At 33.7% G+C, this 18,641-nt stretch overlaps 1 protein-coding gene, 1 long non-coding RNA gene and 1 pseudogene across 3 annotated transcripts in view; 1 reads left to right on the forward strand and 2 right to left on the reverse strand.

Moving 5' to 3' along the window:
• Positions 1–2,411, reverse strand: part of LOC17895088 — a 68,748-nt gene extending 66,337 nt beyond the window's left edge. Inside the window, exons 1-7 of one of the 2 annotated variants that reach the window (XM_006301842.2) lie at positions 2,349–2,411; positions 2,121–2,199; positions 1,870–2,015; positions 1,473–1,651; positions 1,099–1,366; positions 851–1,017; positions 350–695 (exon numbers count right to left, since the gene is read on the reverse strand). In XM_006301842.2, coding sequence (XP_006301904.2) covers positions 538–695; positions 851–1,017; positions 1,099–1,366; positions 1,473–1,651; positions 1,870–2,015; positions 2,121–2,198 — 996 coding nt within the window. In that variant the 5' untranslated portion in view covers position 2,199; positions 2,349–2,411 and the 3' untranslated portion in view covers positions 350–537. Of the gene's footprint in view, positions 1–349; positions 696–850; positions 1,018–1,098; positions 1,367–1,472; positions 1,652–1,869; positions 2,016–2,120; positions 2,200–2,348 lie in introns of those variants that run through there. The other variant, XM_023788430.1, reaches the window with a different exon arrangement.
• Positions 2,412–7,787: 5,376 nt separating this feature from the next.
• On the reverse strand, positions 7,788–8,344 carry LOC111832010. The gene is made up of 2 exons (XR_002835113.1): positions 8,207–8,344; positions 7,788–8,089 (listed from the first exon to the last, which is right to left on the reverse strand). It is a non-coding gene; the product is annotated as an uncharacterized LOC111832010 (long non-coding RNA).
• Positions 8,345–10,150: 1,806 nt separating this feature from the next.
• LOC17895497 lies at positions 10,151–11,600 on the forward strand (annotated as a pseudogene).
• Positions 11,601–18,641: the final 7,041 nt, after the last annotated feature.

An 18,641-nucleotide genomic window follows, 5' to 3' on the forward strand; every position in this document is an offset into this window, starting at 1 on the left:
ATTAAGAGGCTTTGGTTTTAATTTTATTTAGTCGTTTCGTGTGGTTAAAATACACTGTTTCGTTTATTTTTTTCTCATATATTTTCTTATATTTTCGTCGTTTATATTTATTTTGATCATGAGAATGCCCATAGTGTCATAAACATGAACATGTTCCACATAATACGACACATGAATATTTCATTTTGTTTCATGCTTCTATGCCTTGTTTCGACAACGCACATCCTTGTGGACATAGAAAAAAAAAGTGCAAAAAATTGTGTAATTTACGGCTATTGAATTCTAAGTGAAATCTCTAATACACTATGATATGCTAAATTTTACCTTAACAGAAGAAGTCAATAAGAGATTAATGCTAAATTTCACATACAACTTTAATAAACTGGTAAGTAGGAGATAAACCAAACCATGATAAAACAGATCAACACACAAACAAAGCTGAAATAACTAAAAAGATCCTTAATAAACGCACACAACAGAACAGAGTAGTCACATTCAATCTCTATGCATAAGACAGAGTAGTACTGTAGAGGTAGCCTAAAAGAAGGGGTCGTTTCTGATGGCGTTGGTGATTTCGCTTTCGATCTCTACATTCAAAGTATCTTCACCGTCCAAGTAGCCCTCCTCAATTTCAGCTAAAGGGATGGACTGAGGAAGACCCATCGATGTGGTCGAGGTCATCACCCAACTTTCAACTACAAAACAAGCAAAGTATGTATATCACATTAGTTATAAACTTAAGACTACTGGTTTATACATTTTGACATCATAAGTTAAGAACGCCTAATGAATATGTCATCAGCATCTAATTATTCCCATGAAATTGTAACACAACATTTTTTTCACTTACGGAATCCTCCTGATAGGTGATTGGATCCACGCGGGTCTAGAACCTGCATCTGTGCTCGCACCATAATCAGCTCACCAATCAATAAGCTTTCACCCTCAGCTAAATGCAAGTACTTGGATAATTCGCCCTCTGAGCTAGAGTCTCCCTTTGGATACAATGTTAGAGTCCTGTAAAAACATGATTGTCCCACTTGTTAGAAAGTTAAAACATTATATCTGAAAGCAAAAACAAAACTTTCATAGACTCACCACTTCTTCTCTCCCATTTGGAAGTTTTTGGATACGTAATCACCTTGTTTCAGAAGAGAGAAATCCCTAACACTCCAAGTGAATTTGTGAAAAGGGAGATTCTCATCAACAGGGACGGGTGCTGAAGCAATCTTCACATGAGTACCAAACTCATGTTCTTCACCATCCAAGATGTATCCATTGGCAGGGTCATTGAACTTCTCAAGTGGAAGAACTTGAGACACTCCCCAGACAGTTCTTGACGAAGTGAATTTCTTTACTTCCACATCTACATGTTAATAGTTAAGATGTTATACACATCACTGATTCATTCATATATATATATATATATATTCATGCGAGAGAGATAGATATAGGCTATGAGCATTACGAACCTTGAACAGAGAAGTACTTGTTCTCTTTCTTGTTAAATACAAAGAAAGAGAGATAAGCAAAGACCTCCTTGGGTGGTGTTGTTGTAGATGAGAGGCAGCTCTTGTCAAGTTCCACATACATTGACACAAATCCACTTCCATTGTCTCTTTCATTTCCTTTAGGGTACACAACCAACCTCCTGATTTTCATAAATTTGAGATAGATCGGTTACAAAAACACAAACTTTCTTACTCATACTGATGAAAGATATGAAATTTTAGTTCGGAACAAGATCACATACGTAGTGGGTTAGACAAAGACTACATTTTTCTTACTTATACTGATGAAAGGTATGAAATTTAGTTAAGAACAAGGTCACAAATGGTATGTAATTTAGTTTGGAACAAGATCACATACCATCTGTATCCACCAGACGAGAAAGGAGGGGACTCGTATCTGTTGTTGACAGTAGTAAGCTGAGAAAGTTTGACAAGAGACGAAGAAGAAGGAGGATGATCTCTCAAACTCCTCAACACTGCAGAATCTGATGCACTTGAACCTCTCTACACAATAACACAAGAGAGGGTTTTGATGTAGAGAACACAGAGCTACATAAAGTTTTGAACTTTATACTCTTTCAGACTAAGAAGAAGTTGAAAGCTTCGAACCTGAGGGAAAGAGGAAGAAGGAGGATGATTTTTTCTCCAGTTACACATAAGAGCATAAGCTTCTGCAGCACGATCCATTCTACACAGTTACACAAGACAAGATTCTGATTTAGGATTCCAAAATGTTTAAACGACGTTACAACAGAGCTATAGCTAGTGTTGTTCATTATTCTCTTAAAAAGACGAAAACTTTGAAAGCTTTGACACTTGCTGAAAACTTCGACGAACCTGTGGCGAAGAGAGACGACGAGACGGAGACGAAGACGCAAAAGAGCTTTGACACTTGTTGAAATGTTTAGTGTCAAGTAGAAAAGAAACTTCTGGAAGCTAGAGCAGCTTCAGGTAGGGTTACTTATACAAGTGTAACAAAACTGTTACTGGATCAATAAAAGCCCATCATATTATTTACTCAGAAGTCCATTAACCCATGACATTTAAGTTTTATCAATCAACTAGAGATTCATATAAATTTGTATTTAGAGCGTGATAAAGTAACATAGAGAGTTGCCGTTTGTAGCGGTTCTTATTTTCAAAATTCAATCACTTTTACCAACAAGCCAGACCAATGTATTCTTTAAGATTTATAAACAGCTTATAATTGATCATGTTACCATCTCACTAACGGAGACTAATGGTGTGTATGAAATGACAAAGTTAATGAAACTTTATTTGACTATTCTATCAACAATTCAAACTAAACTTTGGGATTTAAACGAAATTTCAAAACATCATAAAGTTAAAGGTTTATGCTTTATCTGACATTTTTATAGGTTTTTCTCTACTAATGGGTTTCCAAATAAATGGTTACTAAAGGTAAAGAACTCACCATATATACAAAAGTTTCTTTTGAGATCATGAAGATGATTCAAAGAGTATACTGTATATGGTTTATTGACAACAAAGAGAATTCTAAAGAAAACATAAAGAACCACAAACTAATGATGATGTGAAGTAAACTGACACACAAGACTAGCTGCAGAACTAACAAAAGCTTGATACTAATTAACAATGGCACCAATTGTAAGAGCCTAAGATGCCTTTGATACCACGCTTCCCTCTCCATCTTCTTATCAAATAGTTCAACTTGACTTTGCCATCAATCCATGACCAAATTTTACATGAACGTTGTTGATACTTGATAGTACTAAATAAAAGAAAAATTACATATCAAACGAAAAAAACAAAGATGTGTATACAAATTCCATCAAATAAATGCGAAATTTTTTAATATTTAGTGAAAAGTTAGATTATGTGATATACAAAATATTTGTGAATTCCTAATAGATTGGTTTTAGATAACTTGTATATGAAATGGTATATATAGATCTTTTTCAAGAAATAGTTAATCTAGGCAACACAAAATTAGAGCATGCCAAACGACGTCATGTAAATACTAATCCATTCGACGTCGTTTAGCATGTTTCCATTTTAATGTAACCTAGGTTAAAAACTTTGGTTCTATAAAAGGATCTAGTTCTCAGTCTTTTATGTGTTTATCATATCCGCCGCTCTATATTTTTTTTTCTTACAAACATAGCATAAACAAATCCTTAAAAAATTTGGGATGAACGCATCAACGAAGAAACCATGAATCCGATTCAGTTCTTTGGGAAAAGGTATGTGCTGATAAGACATAGTTTAAGATCTTTTACATTCAGACAATTTTATTGATTTTTAAATTATTTGCATAACTTTTTGTTTTTTTTAATTACTGAATACTCTTTGATTATCGTATTATTCGGGTGATAACTTGATGTTTATGTTTTGACTCATGAATTTTCAATGAAAAGATAAAAAAAAAACTAGATATAAAGCATCTTCCAATAAAAATACCCATTAGACAAATAATTTGATATCATCTTTAGTGGTGGAAAATTTATTTTAGATTTAAGACAACCTTATCAGAATAATAATATATGAAACTTCCGGATCTGGATCCAAATGTTTTGATTTTTGAGAAACAGGACATTCAGATCCGACTGGATATATAGCTCTAATTTAATTTTCTTAATATGTATATATATATATATATATATACACATATGATACATATAATTTATAATTATTGTGATATTTTTAATCCTCACAATGATAAATTTGTTAAATTTTAAATGTTTATTAAATTATATATAAAATTATTATTTTTTAAAAAAAATTTCTATATATATATTTGTATATTCAAAAGTCATTCAGAATTTTCTATTTCTGTATTGTTTTCAATTTATTGTTAATGCTCTTATTGGTATAGAACTTGGAATCTATAGAAACAACTTTTTGTAATTAAATAAACTAATATAATAATACAAAAAATAATATTCTTATCAGAAATGTAGATAATATATTAATGGTAAATGACAAAAATGTAAAATTTTATTTGACTTGTATAATATTTTAATATTAATTAAGAAAAAAATATTTAGAAAAGGGAAAAAAAACTAATCACTATTATGTGTGTTACATGAATGATAAACAGATTTTGTATTATCTAAAGATTGGTACTTAATTTATTATTCTACCATTTTATTATTGAAGTCAAACAAAAAATTTATTTTCTTCATTTGAAAATTTTATTATTGAGAGATTTATCAAAATGGACCAAAAACTTAGTAAAGTTATTAAGAAAGACCAAATCTTATTAAACTAAATAACTAAGTTTTTAGGGCTGAAATGTCAAAAAAATCCTTCTGAATTTAAATTACGAAAAAATTATATTTTTCTTAAATGGATATATTAAAATTTAAAAAAAAATAGAAATATTTTTTTGTAAGTTAGATTCAGTATGATTACCATCAAATGAACTACTTACAATGGATATGATATAATGATGATTCTTCGTCATTAACATCTTCTTCATCATTTTCTCCCTCACATACGGGAATTTCCATTATCCATGTAGCAGTCTCATTCATGAAATAGTTAGAAACTAACTTGGAATCCTTCTCTAGAGATTGGAAGCTCGCTTTCCAAATCCTATTCATCTTTGACGATCCAAATAGAAAAGTGTTAATTACTTGCGATCGAGTAGGAGATATGATAGATAACTCCAACTTCTAAAGCAGAAGATGCAATGCAGTTTATAATCAGATACAATCCTTGTTGCTCCTCAAAATATTGGACCGCAACCAACGAGCACATAACTTTCTCTTCTAGGTATATTAAATTGTGGAATGAACACCCTTCTACGGTTTATATTAACTAGAAGAGCAAGCTATATGTCCATTTGTTGTAGTCCAATATTTCGAGGAGCCACATGCATTTTGTAGGACTATGAATTGTATTAGCATTCTGCTTTAGTAGTTGGAGAGGTATCTTATGATACCTAGGTAACACTATGTCGTTTTGATCGTCGGAGATGAATATGATTCATAAAGTGAGCTTCTAAAATCCACGGAAGGACTTCATGTTGTGTTACTTGTGATCGAGTATGAGACATCATAGATTTTTTCAACTTTTGGAGAAGAAGGTCCAATACAATTCATAATCAAATACAATCCTTGCGGCTCCTCAAAATATTGGACCGCAACCAATGAGTATATTAGCTTAAAGCGGTTTCCATATTCCAAATTTAAACACTTACCAACAAGCCACACCAATGCATTCTTTAAGATTTATAAACATCTTAAAATTGATCATGTTACCATCTCATTAACGGAAATTTAATGGTGTGTATGAAATGCCAAAGTCAATGAAACTTTACTTGACTATTCTATCAAAAAAATAAGCTAAACTTTGGATTTAAATGACATTTCAAAACATCATACTTTTTTCATCATAAATTTAAAGGTTTATGCTTTATTTGACATTTTTATAGGTTTTTCTCTACTAATGGGTTTCCAAATAAATAGGTTACTAAAGGTAAATAACTCACCATATATACAAAAATTTCTTTTGAGATCATGACGATGATTCAAAGAGTATACTGTGTATGGTTTATTAACAACAAAGAGAATTCTAAAGAAAAAATCAAGAACCTCAAACTAATGATGATGTGAAGTAAACCAACACACAAGACTAGCTGCAGAACTAAACCGAGTTTTCAAGACTAGCTGCAGAACTAAACCGGGTTCAAAATTAGAGATCTAAACAAAAGCTTGATATTAATTATTACAATGCACCAATTAAGATGTTTTCTTAAGGAAATCTTACCCTAAGATACCCTCTAAGAGCCTCCCAACGAGGATGCCCTAAAAATGCCTAATATTAGCCCTGGGCGTTCGGTTAAATCGGTTTAAACAGTTCGGTTTATTCAGTTTTTCGGTTCTTTGAAATTCTGCCGAATTGAACCGAACAAAATTTCGGTTCGGTTCGGATCTCGGGTTATTCGGTTCGGTTATTGACATTAAAATTTTTTTTTTTGGTCGACCATATCCATTAATATGGAAAGCCATCAAAGGCATTACAAGTGGTTTTGTTAAGGCCCAACAACCTGGACTTTACATATTAAAACTAAGAAGATATTTTATAAATTAAAGCCCAAGTTTTGACACATGTGGGACACGTGTTTTGACGAAAAACAACTGAGATTGGATCTCCAATGTCACCGTCTTTCATCACAAGCTCCGTTCACATCGCCACCACCAAGCTGATCTTATAGATCTAAATTAATCAGCTCTCAACTCTTGAAAACCACTTGATAGATCCTTCTACAGTTGAACCGCCGGTACTTGAGATTGAAACCTTCATATAACCTTAAAAGATTGAAATAATTCGTCAGATCTTCATAGCTTCAACTCAATCTCAAAGATAGAAGCTCCGCCTTTTGACCTATCCATGAGGCCAACTTCGTATAAACGAAGATATTTCAGCGAAGATATTACTCTAATCGTTTGAGGAGAATCAAGCCAGGATTAAAAGAAAGCAATCAATCTATAACTAGCGGAATTTAGATATTTTTTTCTGTAGAAAGATGAACAAAAACCAAACTTAGATGGAAAACAATCCAAACTAAGCCGGTAACAGAGACTCCGACAAAACGGAAACTAGATATCCGACCGAAATCGGAAATTATTTGTATATAACAAAACCAGAAAAGATTCCGGTTAAACAGAAATCGTTTCTCTCTCTAAAAGATAGAGATGTGTTAAGAGAGAGAAAGCTTTTTTTTCTTATCTCTATTGACATTTAAATCACTTCCGAAAATTACCGAATTCTTTTTTAATTCGGTTAATTTAAACAAAAATAGACTAAAATAAAAAAAATATGGGGGGAATTTCAAAAATACCCCTTTTCATATACCTCTTTTTAAAAATATCCCCTTTTCAAAATTTATCAAAAAAACCACTAAAAATGTTAAAATTTATCCAAATATGTGTGTAAACTTATAAATATGTACACAATTACCTTTATATGTGTATAAAACTTTATATACCTTTCATAAATAGCGTAAAAATAAATTATAAAAACCTTATAAAACCTTATAAAACCCGTATAAACCCTTTTAAAAACCTTTTAAAAACCTTATAAAACTTATAAAAACGATTTAAAACTATTTAAAACATTTTAAAACATTTGTATCGAATATTCCAGTAGTAGTTATTATATAGAAGTACCTTATAAACTATATAAAACTTTATAATTTTTTATATTTAAAAGGGGTATTTTTGAAAATGGATAGATAAAGGGGGTATTTTTAAAAAGGAGTACACCAAAAGGGGTATTTCTCAAAAATTCTCAAAAATGTGGGCTCAATTAACACATTTTCATTTACAAACTAATAAAAAATGGGTCTTATTAACAAGTTGGGCCGATTTACAAAAACAAACCCATCAAAATTAGGGTTTTCAACAAACACAATGTGACGACGGCCGCAACACTGACATCGATCAGTTTGGACGGCACCGGTGTAACTATGCTATCTTCGTTACAGATCAAAGACCGCTAGACATCTTTCTCTTTGACTCTTAAAAAGCGCTATCATACCCGTGACGGCTCTACTCTCGCCGCCAATATTCTCTTCAAACCCACAATATCTGTTAACTTAACAAATCCTAAGTTATGAGAAGATTCTTATCAATAAAAAGCAGACATCAAAGCTGCTAACCAGCATAAAACATTCACGACAAAAACCAAAAGAAGAAAGAACTTACCAATTATAAATCTGAAAATTGTAATTAGGTAGTCAAGGAGTAAGAACTTATTGAAAGACACGATCTCCACGAGATAAAGAAAGAGAGGAAGAGAATAAAATAAGTAAGAGATGGGGAAGAAGAACGAAGAAAAAATTGGGAGGGGGAAGGGGGAGAGAACTTCTTCTCTCGTTAGAAGAAAAATGAAGAAAATGAATAGAATTAGGGTTTTTTAAATTTATATGTGTGTCTCTGTAAACCGAAAAAACCGATCGGTTTAGAGACGCCGAACCGAAATACCCGAGAACCGAAATCAATTTAAAATATCGCCGATCGGTTTAGAATAGTGATTCGGTTCGGTACTGAAAACCGAAATTATCGGGTTATTCGGCTCGGTTTAAACGGTTCTCACCGAAGGCCCATGCCTACCTAATATGCTACGCTTCCCTCTCCATCTTCTTATAAAGAAGTTCAACTTGACTTTGCCATCAGTCCATGACCAAGTTTTACGTGAACGTTGTTGATACTTGAGAGCAATAAATAAAGAAAAAATACACACACACATATATATATTAAACAAAAAAACAAAGATGTGTACATAAATTCCATCAAATAAATGCTTAATTTGTAATATTAAATCACAATATAATTGTTTGCTTATTTTTTTTCTTTTCCATCTATATGGGATACAAATACCAAAGTTATATATTATTCGTGCAAGTTTTTGTTAGGCTTTGGGCAAGGATTGTTAGACCAACAATATCGGCAGGTTTTAAGAAGGATTTAGGGGTTTTAAGAAGGATGCACAGTCCTAGTCTTGTAGGAAGATGAGGTTGACCAAACTCAATTCTTTTCCAGGAACCCCCGGGCTCTACGACGAAGACCCAATGCTCAGAGGTTATCCTCTTAAATCTTTTTGAGGATAATACAACAGTGCAAACTACTTTGTACTGATCAAGAACAGGATCGTGTCCCAAAAAGTAGAAGACAGTCTTACGGTAGGATTCTTGAGCAAAGACGTTGGATTTGACGGCGGGTAAGGTTACACTCTGTCTGGTGGTTGGATTGTGTAGAATCAAGCCACGATATTGGTGATGAAGTCTATAGACATTCTGATATTAGTGATCACCAACAAGGTTCATTTAAAAAAAAAATATGGATACATTTGCTGGACAACCTCACCAGAGTTTCTGTTTTCGACTATCGCTCTTACATTCTTCGACCAATGAAAGAACTCATCCTGGTTAGTTTAATTTCTACTGAGAGCTTTCATTTTTATTTCTGATTGGGTCCTTATGTTATATTTTATGTTTCATCGTGTAGGATGGTATTATATATATGGAAAACAAAGCAAAGTTAGCTGCAGCAGAAGCAGATCTTATATCCGAGGGAAAACAAAAGGAGGAGATGAAGTTGCCATCGAAGAAAAAGAAAACTAAAAACAAAAAGGTCTTTAATTTGAAGTTCTAAAGTTTCTATTTGGTTCGCTGACGTTTTGGTTATTTAATTGTAAGAAGGAATGTCTTCATGGTAAAACAGAGAACTTCAACAAGCATGTCTAGTCACCTTGATAAGAGTGTTGAACAGTAAGTACCTCACGAGTCTTTTTTGTCATGATGATATTTTGTTTTCGAATTGTTTCTAAACAAATTGTGCACTTACATCTCTAGTGCAAATTCTGTCAACCTTGAACTGGAAAATACACCTCCATCAGTAAAAACGGCAGAAGATGTTTCTTTGGAGCCAGAAGATACTCTTTCAAGTGAAAAGGGTCTATTGGAAATGACATCCAACACTAACAATCAAGAGGAAGCTACTAAAGGTGACCTTGTTGTAGAAGAGCTTCTCAATCGAAGAATATTCTTATAGCTCTATAGCTTATATTGTCTTGAGATGTATAATTCTTATTTCTTTAGCTTCTCAGCACATGACGAAGCTACAGCCAGAAATAATTCAATCCTTCACATGGTGCTCAAGGTAAAGCAATCACCAACAAAAAAAAAAATCAAAACGTAAATTATCTTCTGCTGATTTAGATCATTATTTATTTTCATGTATTATCTCTTTACTTCCTTGTTTTGCTCAAGTGCAGTCCCTCTGTAACATTAAGGTTCTTAAAGAGGATCTGATGCACAATCGACAACCATTTTCTGACAACCTGGAGGAACAAGTTCCTCGTGCACTACGAGATTTCTTTTCTGCTTTTGTCTCAGAGCAGATAGAATACGAAGGACTCTACAGTTACCTCCTAAGCGAATTACTTACTTCCCTGGAAGAAGTTCATTCCATGGTTTGTGTGGAAAGATAGATTCTAAACATTGCATATTTTATTTTACAAACAGCTTGGTTTTGTCTAACTGCCATTCTTACTCTTTCTTTTTTTTTTTTTTTTTTTCTTTTTTTGTGTCCTTTTAGCTAAATGATGCTGCAGAGGTAGTCGTAGCCATCCTTGAGTTTTCGCAATGCTGGAAAAATCCAGAAAGAGAAAGCTTGGTAACTCGTCTTTTTACACTGGAAGAATATGAAAGAATGAAATGTAGCAAATGCAGAAAGATGCCAAATTATCCAGAGCAAAGGTCTTATGGCGTTGTTGTGGCTGCAGATTCAATCAGAGACCTGAAGGTTATTTTCATTTATTTCTCTCTGTCTTTCCTACAGAAGCTGGTACTATCTCTGAAGAAGTTGTTTTGTGGTTATGTATATATATGCAGTGTGCTTTTGGGAATATAAAGTTTGCAGACATCATTAAAGTGATCCGCTTGGAAGATAAAATGTTATGTGACATTAAAACAAGAGGGTGTGGAAATGGCAAACTTTGTTCGTCGCATTATAAGCAGATCCCCGCCTATCTTTACAATTGGTAACTTTTGAATTGTGATCTCATTTCATTTGTTGTGGTATGATAATATAATGTTAATGTGTTAATGGATTTGCAACATTAGTGCTGGAATGGGAAAAGAATGAAACTGGAAAGGAGATATCTGAAACACTAAAGGCTTTAGACTGGGGGATAGATTTTAGCAGGCTATACGAAGGGATAGAATCAAACACTAAGTACCGGCTTGTGTCAATGGTAAAATCTGAAACAAGGTCACAAATTACTGTTCTTCTGTGTATCTCTTCTCTGTTACAGTTATAAACTATGGAATGCAGATTGGTTGTGGTGAAGAAGGAGAATACATTTGCATGGCTTATAAAAAGAACCGGTGGGTCAGTCTCAGACATGAAACTCTAGCAGAAGAGGTAAGGCGAAACTGTTGGCTTTGCGTTTCTTGAAGTTTGATGGGTCAGAGTTTATTGATATGTGGTGATGTTATAGGTTGTGGGTAAATGGAAGAGTGTGGTCAGATTCTGTGGAGAATGGAGGGTTCTGTTTTATGAAGCTATCTGCCTAACAAGTGACAGAACTATATAAAACAGTGGCAAGTTAGAAGTTGTGTTCGTTATGTGAATAGATCAGTTGAAATTACTAAGCACTCAAGTTAGAAGTTGTGTTCACTTGTTGCCTTGGCTGACTCAATGTGACCACTAATGTCATCTCCTTTGCATGAAAATTCGATTACTCTCTTTGCCAGTAGTCACCTATGATATGGTCAACTTCTTCTAGACTTAGATTCCAAGTCCATGTAACATGTTGGATCATCGACGTGTCTCTGATCAATTCTCCAAAGCCACTTTTAAGATATGTATAGGAATCTCACTCCATTCCCGGTGATCTTATTAACTTGAAATGGGATGGAACGAGACATTGAACATCTCGGCTCATTATCACATCACCAAACGTAAGTGTATCCTTATGTACTATTATTATTCATATTCATAGTAAAAACATATTCATCACCAACTTTCATATGCTTTGCAAATATCACTGAAAATACTTTTCTAAGGTGCTATCAGATCTCTAGTTCCAACAATTTATGGAACATATGTACCTAATCGTTAAGACCAAACTATAAGCTTTTATGAATTCAAAGAAGAAATCAATGATGAAACCAAACATACATTATTTACTGATCTTCCACATGCTTATATGAGGTCTCTCCATTCAGAAAAAAGTTTAAACATAGTTAGGGATGATGAAACGCCTACTGGTGAGATCAACTAGAAGCTAGGCGCATCATAGAACTTGATATGAGTTGCTTCCCTTTGTTATACCATATGGCCTTTTGTAAAATTCATACTTCCACTTATATAACACCCTCAGTTTCAACAAATTTCTTTGAGTTGACATTAATTTTTGACTGCTGTAGTATAGTCAAGCATATAGCAAGTTAATTATATGAATAACTTGTTTTTACACATAAGCTATATGATCCATATAGAAGGAGGCTATATGTGTCAGATGGATTTCTTTTTCACAACTTTCATTTGCCTTGCCAATTCTAATTTAAGTGTAAAAAAAAAAGAGAGAATCTTATCGTATCTTGTATGTATCTCCCCTTTCTTGGTGCATCTCTTTCTCTCAATGCTCTGGTTCAATGTTCACTGATCAAGAGACAACAATTACTAAGTCAGTCAACCTAGGAGGAAATGGATATTTTGTGTCTATGATTGATGATTACTCAAGGAAGACTTGGGTTATTATGCTAAAACATAAAATTGAAGCTTTTAGAAGCTTTAAGGAGTGGAAACAGTTGGTGGAGAATCAGACAGGAAAGAAGATCAAGCGACTGCGGACAGACAATGGTCTAGAGTTTTGTTCATCAGAGTTCAATCAATTGTGTAAGGATGAAGAGGTTGCTCGACATCATACAGTAAGACACACACCACAACAAAATGGTGTAGCTAAACGGATGAATCAGATATTGTTGGAGAGAGCGAGGTGTATGCTCTCTAATGCTGGTTTGGAGAAGAGGTTTTGGGCTGAAGCTGTTAGTACAGCCTATTATTTGATTAACCGTGGACCGCACACGGGTATCAATTGTAGGACTCCTACGTAGATGTGGTCTGGTAAATCTGTTAACTACTCTAATCTTAAGATCTTTGGTTGCACAATTTATTATCATGTTGGTGAAGATAAATCAGAGCCAAGAGTGAGTAAGGGAGTATTTGTGGGCTATGGAGATAAAGACAAGGGATATAGGATTTGGTCTCCATCAGAGAAAAGAGTGATTCTTAGCAAGAATGTTGTCTATGATGAAAATTCAATGCTTAGAAGTTCAGTAAAGTTCACAACTGCAGCAGAAAATGGTAGCTTTGATAAACAGGTGGAGCAGCAAGATGATCAGGGAGTTGAGTCACAGCAAAACCAAGTCAAGAAAAAGTCAAGAGCTACAACAAACAAAGTCACCGAAAAAAGTCAAGAGCTACAACGAGACGTTGGTGCAGCTAAACCTATCCAATTAGATAGTACACCATTTAAGAGTACACCTTACAGTATCGCATTGCACAGAACAAGAAGAATTGGTGTTGGGGCACCTCAGAGGTACGGTTTTGAGGATACTGTTAGGTGTCAAGCCTCTGAAGATGCGACAGACCCCTGATAGGGTAATAGGCCCTTAATAGGGCATACGGTCCCTAGAAGGACATTCGGTCTCTGGAGGGACATTCGGTCTCTGATGAGACATCAGACTCCTGATGGAGTATTTGGCCTCAGTGAGGCAGTTTGATTTTTGAAGAAGAAGCGGGTTCCTGATGGAAGTTTGGCCCCAGTGGGGCATCTGCTTGACGGAGCATTTGGGTTCTGAAACAACAACATGTTTCTGGTGAAACAACTGGCTCTAGTAAGGCATTCAGGTTCTGAAACAACATCATGTTTTTTTGTTGAAAACATTTGGTTGTAGTAAGGCATCAGGCTCGTTGGAGCATTCGGCTTCTGAAACAGTAGCATATTTCTGGTGAAAGTGCTGGTTGTAGTAAGGCATCTGGCTCGACGGACCATCTGGCTTCTGAAAAAGTAGTATGTTCATGACGGAACATCTGGCTCTAATAGGAGCATTTGGCTTCTTCATCTGGCTCAACAAAGCATTTGGGTTGACTAAGCAATTGGCTTGATAGAGCATATGGTCCCTGATGGGATATCTGAAGCAGAGAAGAATTCTGCAAGCTGGTGGAGAAGTCTGGTACATAAGACTGATACAGCTGAAGCTGTGAAGGATTCAAGTCAAGGTGGAGATTTTTTGGATATGATTTGAATTCGATTAAGCCCATGAGTTTAGGCCCATGAGTTTAGGCCCATGATTTAGGCCCAATCAGTTTAGGTCAATTAGGGTTCGTTATCTATAAATACTCTTTATAACCCTAGCCTCCATGTATTCTGAAACTTGTGTTCTTCCCAGTAATAAAGTTTTTCTTTGACCGTGGATGTAGCCAACAAGTGTTGGTGAATCACGTTAAATCTGTGTCATTTATCTTATGCTTATATCATCTTGCTCACATCTATTATAACATTTATAAAGAATGCTTCTTCTCTCCTTTGTTTTGTGGCTGTTTGTTTCTGAGATTTTTAGTTTGAGAAAAGGAGAAGTTCACTTGTGAGAAGGAGAGGGTTAGCTTTGCTTTGGTGTATAAGGCAAAAGAAGCAGACTCGTCACGTTTTGGTACAGTAGAGTTACGACGTATCAAATCTTATTGAAAGGTAACGAAATTTGGTAGGTTTGTTCTTAAGGCGTGTACAATGATTCTCCTTTTTACAAAAGTGAATTCGGATTAGTACTCAGTGAGTTATATGCAGTTTGGTGAGACGCTTTTTCTCTGTTGCAAACTGGGATCATCGGAGGTTGTAAGTGTGATCGTGGTTTCATCGTTTATCCGATCGGCGCCAAATTTTGTGGGCAGTTTCGTGACGTTTAGGTCGTGCTATCCACCGACGGGATTCAGAAGTTAACGGTTGGTTTCTGTTTTAGGGTTTTGTTTCTATGGTTGTAGTTTTTCTGTTGTTTCTGTCCATTTTGGTTCATAGAGATTTTTGTTTGTGTGGATTGCTGTAGGGCGTTGTTTGGCTGTTGCAGTCACGAGGAGTCTTTCCTGGTTGTATTTGTTATTCAAATCACCTTGTTAAGGTGAGTACGTGACCATGAGCTTATCTAAGCCATTGGGATTTAGTGACTTGTTTGTGATGATTTGTAGGTGAATTGGAAATGTTATTTGATGTTTAGCTTGTTGGATGGTTTTTTATGTTATATATGTGGTTGTTATCTTATTGCTTGTGTGTATAGCTCGTAGATGGGAGGATCGCGTCACTAAGTATTTCTGGAAATACCTACGCATCTTTTTTTGTGATGTATGTAAAGGAAAGTTGTGATCGTGGAATCATGGCGAAGAGAGAGGGATGATCTAGGGGCTATCTGGTTGTTTTTATTGCTAGTTCTGGAATTTAGAAACATGATTCACAACATTATTCAAACAACCAGCGAGCCCCTAGATCATCTCTCTCTCCTCGCCATGATTCCACGGTCACAGCTTTCCTTTACCTACATCACAGAAAAAGATGCGTAAGTATTTCCAGAAATATTTAGTGAGGCGATCCTCACATCTACGAGCTATACACAAACAATGATATAACAACAACATATATAGCATAAACAAACAAGCAAAACATCCAATTCACCTACAAATCATCACAAACAAGTCACTCAATCCTAATCGCTTAGATAAGCTCATGGTCACGCACTCACCTTAACAAGGTGATTTGAATAACAAATACAATCAGGAAAGACTCTCCTCACGACTGCAACTGCCAAACAACGCCCTACAATAATCTACACAAACAAAAACCTCTATAAACCAAAATGGACAGAAACAACAGAAAACCTACAACCACATAAACGAAGCCCTAAAACAGAAACCAACCGTTCACTATTGAATCCTTTCAGTGGAAAGCACAACCTATACGTCATGAAGCTTCCCACAAAATTTGGTGCCGATCAGATAAACGGTGAAACCACGATCGCACTTACAACCTCCGCTGATCCCAGTTCGCAACAGAGAAAAAGCGTCTCACCAAAATGCATATAACTCACTGCGTTTTAATCCGAATTCACTTCTGTAAAACGTAAAATTAACATACACGCCTTAAGAACAAACCTGCCAAATTTCGTTAACTTTCGATAAGATTTGATATGTCTTAACACTACTTTACCAAAATGTGACGAGTCTGCTTCTTTTGCCTCTTATACACAAAAGCAAAGCTAACCCTCTCCTTCTCACAAATGAACTTCTCCTTCTCCTTTTCTCAAATTAAAAATCTCAGAAACAAACAGCGACAAAACAAAAGAGAGAAGAGACGTTCTTTATAAAACTAGGTTTATGGATTAATCTGATTAAACCAGGATTTACCTAAACCTATATTAAGTAAACCTCTTTTGATTCAATTATCAAATCGACCAGTTTAGTAAAATCAACCGGAATTAAACCGACTCCACCCTAATTCTTATACAAACTCAAGTCTTCTATTATTTTCCAGATTACGAGCGTTACATCGATCTATGCTTGGTTGCTATGGTTTTGGGTTTTGTATCTACCATGTAAAATTTTATTAAGAAGTGGAATCATTTAAGGGTTTAAGCCTCCTTTATGTGAAGGGATGAAAGCTTGAGCTGTTAAAATTCTGTGTTTGTGTGTCTTTGATTTGATCCATTTTTTTTTTCAAATAGAGAACTAATAATCTCTTCTTTATGGTGTATTGGCTTGTTTTGATAAGTCGAAAGTAACGTTGATTCTTAAGGATGTGGTTCCAGCTCTAATGAACCTGCAGAATTTGTTAACCATGGTGAGTTAGTGACTGTGAGAGTATGCTTGGTGATTTGGGGATTGAGCATTTGAAAAAGAATCAAAGAATCGTAACACATGTTAATTGAATTGTTAAGATGTTGACACGTGTCAGATAATTAGTGGTAAGAAATTATATAAATTAGTTTTCAAAGATATAATATTTTCAAAATAGAAAGAAGAAAATAAAAATTCAGGAAATTTAACAATTACTTAGTAATATTAGACCGTGGGCATCCAACTTAAAAACAATTGGCAATGAGTGGAGAAACACATATCTTATATATACCATTTAAGATCCTACTCAACTTCCAATGTGAGATATTGTTATCCCTAATAAGTAATAATCATAAAAGAAAAAGGATAGTAATTATAAAATAAAATTATTAATAAAAATTAGGTCTAAGGAATAAAAAATTAACAAATAAAGAAAAAAAATACAATAAATTAGTCAACTATAAGTTAATCTTAGACAATATTTGCATTATCGTGAATATAATGTAATATTTAAATATTTTTATTCCGTAAGTTAATCTATTAATGTGACATGTGTCAATTGTATCGATAAGATATTGACATGTGTAAATTTAAGTTATATTAACATATTTTAAAATTTAATTTATAAACCTATCATAAAAAAATTCTACATAAATAATACATATAAAAGTATACCTAATTATAATGAATTGTTTATGTTAGGGTATTTTAAAAATCCATACTATAATAACACAAAAATGAAGAATGTATACTTGATGACTGAAAAATTAGATATCACTACTACTCCTAGTTGAAGTTACGTAACTGACCCTACTCAAACTTAATACTAGATTTCGAAAATTTATTAGCCTAAAACGTATTCTGTAATTATTTTTAAACATGCTAAATAATTTGTTATCGCGATAATTTACATATTATCAGTTAAATTAATACTAACACTATTCATTTGTGATTATTAGAATTCGATAACACTGTTCATCCGTGATTAATAGCATTATATAACTTATTTTTAAACATGTTAAATAATCCGTTACTGCGATAATTTATCAACCCAAACCTCTAATTTTGTCAACCCAAACCGTTAATTACAAAATCTAAACCCTAACCACTACTTTGTCAACCCGAACCAAAATTATATTTCGTTTAATTACATGTTAATAATTTGTTATCATGTAAACCCAAACCCAAACCAAAATTTTAAACATGTTAATAATCTGTTATCGCGGAAATTTATCAACCTAAACCACTATTCAATCAACCCAAACTGAAATTATATTTCGTTTAATTACAAAAATTAAATCCTAACCACTATTTGTTAACCCAAACCGAAATATAATTTCATTTAATTATAAAATCTAAACCCTAACCAATATTTTGTCAACCCAACCCAAAATATAACTTTAAATATAGTTACAAAATCTAAATTTATAAACTTAACATGCAAAATAATTTTTAGTGTTACATTTAATATGCTAAATAATTTATTAACAATATAAATGATATTGTATCGCGATAAAATTATAAGTTATATGGTAAGTTTTAAATTCTTTTGATAAATAATTTATTATCGTGTTGAATTATTGTATCATATTGTAAAAGTAAAAAACAGACAACGTATAAATGTTGGATTAAAAAAATTTATAATTTATTGATATTTATTATGTTATCTTGCTAAACTATTTGTCACCATATATAGGGGTATTTTTGTCTGAAAATTTAGAAGCTAAATAAGAATTTAAGGGGTATGGAT

The sequence above is a fragment of the Capsella rubella genome, unplaced genomic scaffold (genome assembly GCF_000375325.1).
Source record: "Capsella rubella cultivar Monte Gargano unplaced genomic scaffold, Caprub1_0 scaffold_2, whole genome shotgun sequence".
NCBI lineage: Eukaryota > Viridiplantae > Streptophyta > Magnoliopsida > Brassicales > Brassicaceae > Capsella > Capsella rubella.